This window comes from Chaetodon auriga, chromosome 8 (genome assembly GCF_051107435.1).
Source record: "Chaetodon auriga isolate fChaAug3 chromosome 8, fChaAug3.hap1, whole genome shotgun sequence".
NCBI classification, from domain to species: domain Eukaryota; kingdom Metazoa; phylum Chordata; class Actinopteri; order Chaetodontiformes; family Chaetodontidae; genus Chaetodon; species Chaetodon auriga.
In genome coordinates, this window is record NC_135081.1 from 28,831,956 (window position 1) to 28,844,455 (window position 12,500).

The window sequence follows — 12,500 nt, forward strand, 5'->3', positions numbered from 1 at the left end:
AACACAACCTCCAGAGAAGACGACGCTGATGAATCACACGGTCAGTTTGACGTTTCCTGGACAAACCGACGTGACGCAGGAACATGAATAAAAGCTGTTTGCCAATGAACCTTTGTTTAGAGATGCATTCAGTGAGGAGAACAAAGAGTTGCAGAGAACCGGTCCATGCAGAACACGGAGCAGACAGAACACCTTGTGACATCGCTTACAGCTGTGAGACACGTCACATGACCTGTTTTCTCCTTTGTGACCCGTCAGGCTCCGTACCTGATCTACGTGGAAGTTCTGGAGTGTGAGAACTTTGAGACGTCCAGTGTTCCGATCCGGATCCCAGAGAACCGGATCAGAAGCACCCGTTCTGTGGAGAACCTGCCGGAGTGCGGCATGACGGCGGAGCAGCGAGCCGGCAGCTTCTCCACGGTCCCCAACTACGACAACGATGATGAAGCCTGGTCTGTGGACGACATCGGAGAGCTGCAGGTGGAGGTGAGAGGCTGCTCACAGGATGCGATGTCATCATTGTCACAGGTGTTCTCAGACAGGATGTGATGTCATCAGTACCACAGGATGATCTTTGAATGTACTTTAATAACAAATATTCACAGTAGCAGAAAGACGCAGGTTATAATGTCAAAGCTTTTTAAATGAGTGCGGTCAAAAAGAAATCAGGAAGCAGCACCTGTGCGAGGCCTCGTGGAGACGGAGTGACCAGCTAGCTGTCAGAGCTAACTGTCCTTTGGTTGGTCTGTCCTGATTCTGTCCTTCCTGCAGCTCCCAGAGATCCACACCAACAGCTGTGATAACATCAGTCAGTTCTCAGTGGACAGCATCACCAGCCTGGAGAGCAAAGAGCCGGTGTTCATCGCTGCTGGAGACATCAGGTCTGTGCGCCGACGGCGGCTTTCACACAATGTTCCACCGGTCCACCGGTTTAACATGTTGCGGCAATAAAGCTGCAGCAGACATGCAGCTTGGCGCTGTTGTGATGTAAAAATGTGCCAGCAGAGGCAGAAAGAAACTGGCTGTTTGTCCCAGTGCTCCACTACAGTCAGCAGCAAGGAGACATGTCCCCACCGCAGCCAGTACACACACACACACACACACACACACACACACGTTCAGTAGTTCAAAGAAACAAATCACATGACAGTCGACATGATTAAAATGCAGCACTTCTTATTATTCTCTGTCAGAGAGACTTCCTGTCACAGCTGTCAGTCACTGAACATCAGTGTGTCTGATCCTGGATCAGATGATCAATGCACAGAACGTCTGGATGGTTCTCGTCCACAGGCTGAGAGACAGCCGGAGACACGATGCAGCAGATGAGTTTCCTGTCTGCAGGTCTCCTCCTCAAGCAGCAGATACTGATGTGTGTAAAGTCGTCCTTTCTGCTCGTTCTAGGCGCCGTCTGTCGGAGCAGCTGGCTCAGGCCCCCACCACCTTTAAACGGGACCCTGAGGACCCGTCAGCTGTGGCCCTGAAGGAGCCCTGGGAGGAGAAGGTCCGGTAGGTGAAGCCCAGGTTATATTTGACTGTAGTTTGCCTCTGGCCGTAGTTTGTGTGTCTGACTCTAGTTTGTCTGTCTGGCTGCAGTTTTTGTGTCTAGCTGTAGTTCGTGTCTCTGGCTGTAGTTTGTGTGTCTGCCTGTAGTTTGTGTCTCTGGCTGTAGTTTGTGTCTCTGGCTATAGTTTGCGTGTCTAGCTGTAGTTTGTCTCTGGCTGTAGTTTGTGTCTCTGGCTGTAGTTGGTGTGTCTGGCTGTAGTTTGTGTGTCTGGCTGCAGTTTTTGTGTCTAGCTGTAATTCGTGTCTCTGGCTGTAGGTCGTGTGTCTGCCTGTAGTTTGTGTCTCTGGCTGTAGTTTGTGTGTCTGGCTGTAGTTTGTGTGGCTGCAGTTTTTGTGTCTAGCTGTGGTTCGTGTCGCTGGCTGTAGTTTGTCTGTCTGGCTGCAGTTTTTGTGTCTAGCTGTAGTTCGTGTCTCTGGCTGTAGTTTGTGTGTCTGCCTGTAGTTTGTGTGTCTGGCTGTAGTTTGTCTCTGGCTGTAGTTTGTGTCTCTGGCTATAGTTTGTGTGTCTGGCTGTAGTTCGTGTCTCTGGCTGTAGTTTGTGTGTCTAGCTGTAGTTTGTCTCTGGCTGTAGTTTGTGTGTCTGGCTGTAGTTTGTGTGGCTGCAGTTTTTGTGTCTAGCTGTGGTTCGTGTCGCTGGCTGTAGTTTGTCTGTCTGGCTGCAGTTTTTGTGTCTAGCTGTAGTTCGTGTCTCTGGCTGTAGTTTGTGTGTCTGGCTGTAGTTTGTCTCTGGCTGTAGTTCGTGTTTCTGGCTATAGTTTGTGTGTCTAGCTGTAGTTTGTCTCTGGCTGTACTTTGTGTCTCTGGCTGTAGTTTGTCTCTGGCTGTAGTTTGTGTTTCTGGCTATAGTTTGTGTCTCTGGCTGTAGTTTGTCTCTGGCTGCAGCATGTCTTTCTGTGCGTCCCTTAGGAGGATCAGGGAGGGGTCTCCGTACGGTCACCTTCCTACCTGGAGGCTGCTGTCCGTCATCGTTAAGTGTGGGGACGACCTGAGACAGGAGCTGCTCGCCTTCCAGGTGCTGCAGCAGCTCAAGGTATCGCTGTGACATCACTAACATCACATGATCAAAACACACTGACAACCGCTCTTTTCAAACCTCTCCTCATTCCCATCTTCCCCTCTCTTCCTCCTCCCATCTCCACCCTCTTCCTCCTACTCCTCCTCGTCCTCATACTCTTTTTTCTTCCACTTATTCGTTTTCCTTGTGTTCTTCCTCATCCATTCCAAATATCCTCCCTCTTTTCCTCCTCCTCGCTCCTCCTTTTTCTGTTCCGGCTCTTCTGTCCTCTCTTCCCTCTTCCTCCCGTCTGTCCTGTTTCCTTCTTTCCTTCCTCTCCTCTCCCCCACCCGCTTGTTGTCCTCCAGCTGAAATTGGACTTTAGCTCATTCATTAACATGAATAGTATGTAGCATGTGCTAACAGAAGCTTTGTCCTGGTCCTCGGCCTGCAGTCCATCTGGGAGCAGGAGCGTGTCCCCCTCTGGATTAAGCCCTATAAGATCCTGGTGTTGTCGTCGGACAGCGGGATGATCGAGCCTGTGGTGAACGCCGTGTCCCTCCACCAGGTGAAGAAGCAGAGCCAGCTGTCTCTGCTCGACTACTTCCTGCAGGAACATGGCGCTCCGACCACCGAGGCCTTCCTCTCCGCTCAGAGGAACTTCGTCCAGAGCTGCGCCGGATACAGCCTCATCTGTTACCTGCTGCAGGTCAAGGACAGGTGAGATGATGCAGCTCCAGCCGCACACGCTCAGACTCTCACACTCTGAAATGTTGGTCCTGTTAGACATCAGAAATTGAGTTATTGCATTAGTCTTTCTTCAGCTCAAAGATGATCTGACCTCTCGTCCTCCTCTGTCATCTCAGGCACAACGGGAACATCCTGTTGGACGCCGAAGGTCACATCATCCACATCGACTTCGGTTTCATCCTCTCCAGCTCTCCCAAAAACCTCGGCTTCGAAACGTCGGCTTTCAAACTCACCACAGAGTTCGTGGACGTGAGTTCATCAAGCTGACGGCTTTGATTCTTTATCTTGGGCAGGTTCTCTTCAGTCACAGTGGCCACTGAAGAACCTCTGACGTTCTTTGAAGAGGTTCCTGTCGTTGCTGAGGGAGTTGTCGTGACTCACAGAGAGAATTAACATGTCACTGAGAAGACTCTTTTGTTCCTCTGATGAGGCTGTAGGGGTCATTGAAGACATTTCACGTTCCCTCGGAGGAGGTTCTAGCAGTCCCCTAGGAGGTTCTGGTGGTAATTGAGGATGTTCTAGGGTCTTTTAGGAGGTTCTAGTGGATGTTTTATGTTGGATGTTATTCACATGCATCAGCACCCATGTGCACATGAGATCATGTCAGTGAGGTTCTAGGGTCCTTTAGGATGTTCAAGATAACACTCAAGAGGTTCTTGATCAGAGGTTCTTGCTGTGATTGTCGTTCATCACACAAGTGATGTCAGAGTGTCAGTAAAGTTCTGTTCCATGATTGTTCGTGGATGGTGTGGAGAACGCAGAGTGGTTTCACCAGCACGTCAGGTACTGAGTCAGGACAGGATCTCCAGACGAAACTCAGACAGAGCTCTGATAGAACTCTGATAGAACTCTGATAGAAGTCTGATAGAACTCTGAAAGAACTCTGATAGAACTCTGATAGAACTCTGACAGAACTCAGATAGAACTCAGATAGAACTCTGATAGAAGTCTGATAGAACTCTGAAAGAACTGTGATAGAACTGTGATAGAACTCTGACAGAACTCGATTTGACATCACACGTTCTGCGATGTGACGAATGTTCGGGAGCACAGAAACTACAGACAGAGAGAAAATCAGAGACATGAAGTTTAGAAAAACGACTTTTTGGATCTGGATTTGTATTTTTAGTAAAATGTCAACAAAAACTGTACGAATGAATTGAACAATGAAACATTTACTCTGTGTGTGCGTGCGTGTGTGGGTGTGTGTGTGGGTGTGTGCGCGCGTGTGCGTGTGCGTGCGTGTGTGTGCGTGTGTGTGTGCATGTGCGTGTGTGTGTGTGTGCGTGTGTCAGGTGATGGGCGGTCCAGACGGCGACATGTTTAACTACTATAAGATGCTGATGCTTCAGGGTCTGATCGCAGCCAGGAAGCACATGGACAGAGTCCTGCAGATAGTGGAGATCATGCAGCAAGGTGAACACACACACACACACACACACACACACACACACACACACTCACACTCTCTGGCAGCTCTGGTGTTGACATGGCGTCCCCTCTTCAGGCTCCCAGCTGCCATGTTTCCATGGGTCCAGCACCATGCGAGGCCTGAAGGAGCGTTTCCACATGAGTCTGACGGAGGAGCAGCTGCAGCTGCTGGTGGACCAGCTGGTGGACGGATCCATGAGGTCGCTGACCACCAAACTGTACGACGGTTTCCAGTACCTCACCAACGGCATCATGTGACCCAGCGCTGTGTGTGTGTGTGTGTGTGTGTGTGTGTGTGTGTGTGTGTGTGTGTGTGTGTGTGTGAGTGAGAGAGCAAGCAGCAGTGAACAAATGCACAGACTGAGGAGGTCGACGATCCTCCTGTTTTAAGTCGACTGCAGAGACAATGAGCCGCTCTCTGTTGTCCTTCTTCTTCTTCTTCTTCTTCTTCTTCTTCTTCTTCTTCTTCTTCTTCCTGAATTTTGTTTGTTTGTTTGTTTGGTCTTTTCTTTGGAACAGTTCTTCATTTTCTGTTGGTCTTGTTTTGGTTTCAACTCTCTTCTCCTTGTTTTCCTCTTCGTTTTCCATATTTGGGCACTTGTCCCTGATTGGCTGCTCAGCTGGACTCTTAGCCAATCAGAGAGCAGCCCAGTTTTAGTTTGAAATGTGAACACTCAGCAGGTGGACAGTTTTTACAGGTAGGAAACGAGAACGTTCGGAGAACCTGAAGCCGGGGACTCTTTAAAGGACCATTCTGGTGTTTTCATGCTTTAACTGACTGACTGTAAACCAGTTTGTCCTCTGACCATTAAACCAAACCAGTGTCCACCTGCAGCTTCATGTCTGTTGATCCAACAAAGGTGATTTCCCTGTTTGTTGAGCTGGATCCTGGGTTCCGGATCCTGGATCCCGGTTCCTGGATCCCGGTTCCTGGATTCCGGATCCTGGATTCTGGACTGTGACGGTGACCAACACGATGACGACTCCTCAGCTCATGGTACACTTTAAAAGCATCAAAGGAAGCAGTGACGTGAAACATGTTTGTTTGTAGCTTCGTTTCCTGTCAGCGATCCTCAGATTCCACTTTTAGACCTGCAGCTCGTTTCCTTTTAAATAAACACATTATTGGAAGTTTCTTTGCTGATTGAAGTATTTTTAAAAAAAAAAAAAAAGATTTATGGAAGAATGAAAGTTTCCAGGAATTCAACCAACAAAAAAGCAGAAAACAAGCAGAAGCTGGTTTGAGGTCGTTTAATTGGCACAAATAGTTTTTCTGCCTCCCGTCGTCTCGTCTGCAGACCGTCAGAGTTCTTCTTCTCCACATAAAACCTTTCGCACAGTTTGTCCTGATTCAAGTTTGGCCGCTTCAGCCTCAAAAATCAGGTTTTCAGTGTTTGAGGAACGTCTGGAGGAGACCAGCCTCTCAGCCTCTCTCAGATCTGAGCTTCGTTTGACCCGGAAAAGTTCCCGCTCAGCGGAGCGAAGTGTCCGGCCTCGGCAGTCCACCTGCTGAAGTGTCCTCGAAGATATTGAACCCAAAAACTGCCCCGATGCTGCGCCATCGGTGTGTGGGTTCACATGAACGTCACTTTGGATCAAAGCGTCCGCCTGACTAATTGTGATCGTAATCTTTGGAACGGGCTGAAGGAACATTTCAGTTCCTGGAAAAGTTGTTCGTGGAGCTGTTCTGGTTTCTTTGGGTGGAAAACAGCGATTTACAGAACAAACTACAGAGAACCTGAAATCCTGGAAGAGATTTCTTTCTTCATACAAAATTAAAATCTATCTTGAAAAGTATCTTTCAACACTTCAGGAGACAAAAACATCCTCAAAGATTCAAAAGGAAAAAGCTAAAAATTGAGGCAGGAAAGAAAGAAAAATGTGCCCGCAGTGACTTTCTGTTTTTAAGTCTCGCCCAGAGTTCTGCTCCCAGTCCATGAAGAGCTCTGGACACGAGGAGGACGACCTTCAAATCAGTCCTGAATGTTCCAGGAAGTCAGTGCAGAGCAGCTGAACTGGACTCACGTGGCCTCTGCTCTTGGTTCTGGTTCATAATAAATAACAGGTCATAGTCATCGAGTGGCTTGAAGGAAAGAATCAGCTTTTATGGATATTTCCATTTTACTTCCTCCTGGTCAACCAAACATTTCTCAAATTAAAGATTCAGTCTTTATTCCTGATAGATTGAAGGAAGTTTGGAGACATCAAAGTTGGACTTTTTGTCACTTTGATTCTTCATTTCAACAGCTTGACTGTGTTTCACTGCTGCCACACTTCACATGGCTTGATTCTGTGATGAGGATGAGAAGTTCAAAGTTTCTGCTCTGAAGAAGAATCGGTCGATCCAAGAATCAACCAAAGACCTGAGACCCGCTCGGTGGAAGCTGAACGGTGGGTTTCTGCGTCGGTGTCTCGTCGTCATTCGTAGGTTCACACTGACAGAAAATAAAAATCACGTTCTTTGGTGTCAGAAAGTGAAAATATTAAACCATAAGAGGAAACTTAGACCTAAAGATTGTTGTTGGGTTTTTTTTCAAAAGCATGGCCCTCACAGAGTCCACGCAGATGTTCTGGCCCCTGGCCTGGCAAACAGGAAGTGGGCGTGTCAGACCTCAAACTCCCATCATGCACTCTGCGCCCCTCAGTTGGAACCCGCGGCAGACCTTTATCAGCTCAGTCTGTGTCCGACTGAAGAGGAAACGTTTCGCTGCAGCTTCACAACAAGATGATTTAAAGTTCAAACTTCATGGATTCAATCAATCAATCACTTTGTGTGGGTTCAGTTTTATCTCTAATCAATCCGTCAAACAGGAGCCTCATACACGTCAGAACATCTGAAAGACTTCAGCTGATAATAAGAGATGTTGGCTCATAAATAAACGACAGAAAAAATAATAAAATATGGGAAATATAGAAGGAAACATGAAATTCTGCAGCAGCAGCAGATTTTACAAACATCACGTTCATATCTACGAACTTCTCGTATAAACATCACGTTCATATCTACGAACTTCTCACGTAAACATCACGTTCATATCTACGAACTTCTCACGTAAACATCACGTTCATATCTACGAACTTCTCGTACAAACATCACGTTCATATCTACGAACTTCTCGTGTAAACGTCACATTTTTCTTTCAAAACAATTGTTTCTTCTTGCAGCAAACAAACGAAACTGTGAAAGACTAAACTCTTTAAAAGTAGATTTTCTGGTTCCAGCACTGACTCTGAGTCTTCAGTTGGGATCCTGCTGTTGGACACCAGGAGGCAGCAGAGCCCCAGTTGGTCTGTGTCAGGACTACATTACCCAGAGTTCCACAGGGAGAAGGAGGAGGAGGAGGCGGGGCTTTACCTGCCCACACCTGCAGAGAGTTGAGAGACTGAAGACTGAAGGTAAAAAAAAAAACAGACAGAAACAACGTGAGAAGAAAATGTTCAGATCAACAAAATCAGTCTGATTCTCAGATCTGAACCCAACTGATCCGGACTGATCTGATCCGGGTTCAGTCCGAGTTTACCTCGATCCCGGATCCACTTGAGACTGACTGAAGATTTCTCAACTTTTACCTGAAGCAGGAAGTGAAGGAGGAGCCGACAGCAGACATGGTGAGTTCACTCACTTTTATTCCTTTAAACCTTCAAAACACTTCAAAACGGACAAGAAGATAGAAAAACTCTGGTCCTGGTCCTGGTGCTGGTGCTGGTGCTGGTGCTGGTGCTGGTCCTGCAGGCTTCTGCTTTGCTGTGCCACTGACCCCTGATCAGATCTCTGCTACTGTTTTTTGAACCAAAACTTCCTTCTCAGCAGTTTCTTTCTGAACTTTTTTCTGTGTGACTGAAGGAAATAAATGAGGAAACACGAAGTTTGGGGGGGGGGGTGTAAACAAAAATAAAAACAAATAAATAAATAAAATGTCATGAGACACAAAAGCACAAAGAAATGAGGTAAAAACATCAGAAATGGAGAAAAATTATTGACTGAAAAATGTAAAGATACATGTTTCCATGGAAATGCCCAGCTTCAAACGTGGCCCCCAGGGGCCCCTCTGAAACATTATAGACTATATTTTATAGAGTACAGGAAGCCAGGAGGGACCAATATCGTAGTTTTTTCGTTGTTAAATTGTTTTTCTATTATTTTCATTTTGTCTCATTTTTATTTGATTTGATCAGATTTTTTTTATTAAACATTAAAATGACTTTTTTCATATTTGTCTGTAAACTGTGTTTATACGATCGAACTGTGTACTTCATGTATTCCTTATATTAAGAGTTTATGTGTAGTATGTAAGGCTGATGTATGGGCCCCAGGGCCCCGAGGGCCCCCAGAGCTCCATAATTCAGTGACGTGTTGAGAAAAACTAAAGTTCAGGATGAAATGAGAGGTTTGACTGTGATTGATCATCTGATCGTGTTTCAAAGACACACTTCAAGATCTGAACGACTTCATTTTGTCATGAAGCGTCAATGAAGTTCAGCCACAGAAACATGAAGTCGAGGTAGTACTGCAGTACTCAGAGTACCTGAACACTGCAGAGCACGGTAACAGGTAAATCTGACCACGTGTTGTTTAAAGATGCAGCTAAAGATCAATTTCATTGATCAGAAAACATCAGGAGCTGAAACCGATGAGATCAATAGATGATCCAAACACTGCACATTCATTTTTATAGTTTTTTTTAATTTTTATTGATTTTTGGATTGTTATTGACGACCTGTCGCAGCTTTAAACTCAACACGCACACGCACACACACACACACACACACACACACACGGCAGCGCTGTGTGTCGACATGTTGAGGCGTCGTCGCTCCTCAACATGATCCCACATGACCAAAGGAATTCTGGGAATTCAGGAGTGAGATCAGAGAGGACGACCTGAGGACGGACAGTCCGACCAATCAGCACGTTTCTTCATCAGCTAAACAAACTGAAGTACTTTGATGGGTTACTTGAGTTAAACTACTGATACCACAGAGCAGGAATACTATGTTACAAGTAAAAGTACAGAAGTAAGAAATGAAATATTTCTAAAGTACAAGAAGTGAAAGGACTTGTGATGCAGAACGATGTTTTTCATGCATTCATGTGTTCATGACTTTAATGTTGCAGCTGGTCAATGTGGATCTGAATTAATGTGGAACCAGAATATTTTCATTTCCTGAAGGAAATCTGCTGCTTCTCCTTGTCGATCTGTTCAATAATCAAAGCTCGACTACCTTTCAGCTGTTTAAGAATCCCACTCAGCAGAGACGGTTCTGAGAAGAATATCGTGCGTGGATCAGCTCTGTAGGCATCGACCAGTGTTACCATGGCAACATGCTGAGTCCAGCAAGAGCAAAAATGTTCCAGAACCTTAAAATTCCAGATTGACTTAATGTTCAATATACAGAAAAGAAAGAACACGAGGGTCATCAGGTTAAAATGATACCATTAAACCTCAGCCACATGATCCCTTTCCTCAGACACAAGTCTCGTTCGTTCGGTGCGTTTGATTCTTTAGATTTGTTTGGTTCATTCACTTCTTTGGGTTTGTTCGATTCGTTTGGTCCGTTCGGTTTGTTCGATTCGTTCAGTTTGTTCGGTTTGTTCGATTCGTTTGGTCCGTTCGGTTTGTTCGATTCGTTCAGTTTGTTCGGTTTGTTCGATTCGTTTGGTCCGTTCGGTTTGTTCGATTCGTTTAGTTTGTTCGGTTTGTTCGATTCGTTCAGTTTGTTCGGTTTGTTCGATTCGTTTGGTCCGTTCGGTTTGTTCGATTCGTTCAGTTTGTTCGGTTTGTTCGATTCGTTCAGTTTGTTCGGTTTGTTCGATTCGTTTGGTCCGTTCGGTTTGTTCAGTTTGTTCGGTTTGTTCAATTCGTTCAGTTTGTTCGATTCGTTCAGTTTGTTCGGTTTGTTCGATTCGTTTGGTCCGTTCAGTTTGTTCGATTTGTTCGCTTTGTTCGGTTTGTTCGATTCGTTTGGTCCGTTCGGTTTGTTCGATTCATTCAGTTTGTTCGGTTTGTTCGATTCGTTTGGTCCGTTCGGTTCATTTGATTCGTTCAGATCATTTGATTCGTTTGATTTGTTCAGTTTTTGACTTTGTCTGATTCGTTCGGTTCGTTCGATTCATTCAATCCGTTCACTTCGTTTGATTCATTCGTTTGGTTTGTTCGATTCGTTCAGTTTTTTACTTCATCTGATTTGTCCGCTTGTTCAATTCGTGTGGTTCATTCAATTCGTTCACTTCGTTTGATTTGTTTGATTTGTTTGATTCGTTCGATCGGTGAGCGGCTGACTTGTTGCGATGGCTACAGACAGTTTGTTGCACACACCCTGAGCTGTTTCTGCTGATAACAGGTCAAAGGTCATGAATGTGTTGATGTGATGAGCTGAAGTGTGAAACCAGTCCTGACTCTCGGTCTGTTTATGCCCCGCCCCCTCAGGGTAGTAAGGAGCGTTACCATTGGCAGGCTCAGAATGTGAAGGTGAGCGGGGTGGACGACATGGTGCTGCTGTCTAAAATCAACGAGGACGCCATCACAGAAAACCTGAAGAAGAGATACATGGACGACTACATCTTCGTATCCTTATGCAGTGCTGGAAGGAATCCACTGTAACAGGAAAAGTCCTGCATTCAAAAATAAAAGTAGTATTACCATCAGAATATACTTGAAGTACCAAATTTAGAAGTACACATTGTGCAGGCGGTGCATGAGTTCAAAGTTAGCATCATGCTAGCATCAGTGTTAGCTAAGTGAAGTTTTATCATCACTAAATTAAAACAGGCTGCGGCTCACAAACTACCTCTCATGAATATTTAAACCCACTGACTGTCAGGTGTCAGTGCTTTGTAGCTAACTGAGCCAACCGACAGAGCTAACGTTAGCATGCTAATGTCTGACCTGTTTGCATGGAAAAGGAAAACGTGGTCAACACGTCTGACATGAAACTTCAGAAATCCTGTTTAATAACTTCAATCTGGATATTTGAAAGTACATTTCACAAAAATAACACAAAATACCTCAAATGAAACATTATGCTCATAACATTCGACTAAATGAGTAAATAATGTCAGTTAGCTTAGCATAACCAGATGCTTCCTTCTCATTATAAACTGTATGCAGACAGAAGCACAACAAAAACATTTACAGACACAAACATTCAAAGTTACGTCTTTAACGGTTTCATGTTACAGGATGACAGCGATACCAGCTTTGGAAAGTTACTTTCAAAATGTATTACTAATGACTAGTTACTTTAATTTGAAAGTACTACTGTCTGTGTGGAGTAAAGTGTTACTGATTGCAGTACTTGGCCAAAGTAACCACAAAAGTTGGGCTGGAGTAATATTCGGTGATACTGTGCAAACAGAGTCTTTCAGATTTTCCACATGTAGTGCTTTCAGACTGGTTTTTCCTGATCAATGTACACACAGTACTGCAAAACAGACTGAATTACTAAATAAGTATTCAGATGCAGTACCTGTTGAAAGCAGCAGTGACGGCCTCAAGTTTTAATAATCGGTCGTTTGAAAGTACTTTAACTTCATCATGCGCACACTTTGTCCTGAGTCCTGGTTCTGGTCCCAGTTCAGGTCCTGGTTCTGGTCCTGGTTCTGGTCCTTGACCTGGTTCTTACTGTCAGACCTACATTGGCCCAGTTCTGATCTCTGTGAATCCCTTTAAACAACTTCCATATTTCACCGACAGAGAAGTGGAGCTTTACCAGGGAGCGGTGAGACCACACACACACACACACACACGCACGCACGCAC

The 12,500-nt window shown here is 45.3% G+C and overlaps 2 protein-coding genes across 3 annotated transcripts in view; both read left to right on the plus strand.

The window, feature by feature from the left end:
* pi4kb (phosphatidylinositol 4-kinase, catalytic, beta) overlaps positions 1-5,876 on the plus strand; it is a 13,252-nt gene extending 7,376 nt beyond the window's left edge. Inside the window, 8 exon segments of the mRNA XM_076737429.1 lie at positions 80-486; positions 772-881; positions 1,405-1,509; positions 2,473-2,596; positions 3,015-3,280; positions 3,427-3,559; positions 4,606-4,726; positions 4,818-5,876. Of these exon segments, the coding sequence (XP_076593544.1) occupies positions 80-486; positions 772-881; positions 1,405-1,509; positions 2,473-2,596; positions 3,015-3,280; positions 3,427-3,559; positions 4,606-4,726; positions 4,818-4,999 (1,448 nt within the window). The 3' untranslated portion in view covers positions 5,000-5,876.
* A 115-nt stretch (positions 5,877-5,991) lies between these two features.
* myo1eb (myosin IEb) overlaps positions 5,992-12,500 on the plus strand; it is a 20,933-nt gene continuing 14,424 nt past the window's right edge. For both annotated transcript variants that reach the window (XM_076737420.1, XM_076737421.1), the window contains exons 1-3: positions 5,992-8,350; positions 11,170-11,307; positions 12,371-12,460. In XM_076737420.1, coding sequence (XP_076593535.1) covers positions 8,348-8,350; positions 11,170-11,307; positions 12,371-12,460 — 231 coding nt within the window. In that variant the 5' untranslated portion in view covers positions 5,992-8,347. The remainder of the gene's footprint in view (positions 8,351-11,169; positions 11,308-12,370; positions 12,461-12,500) is intronic.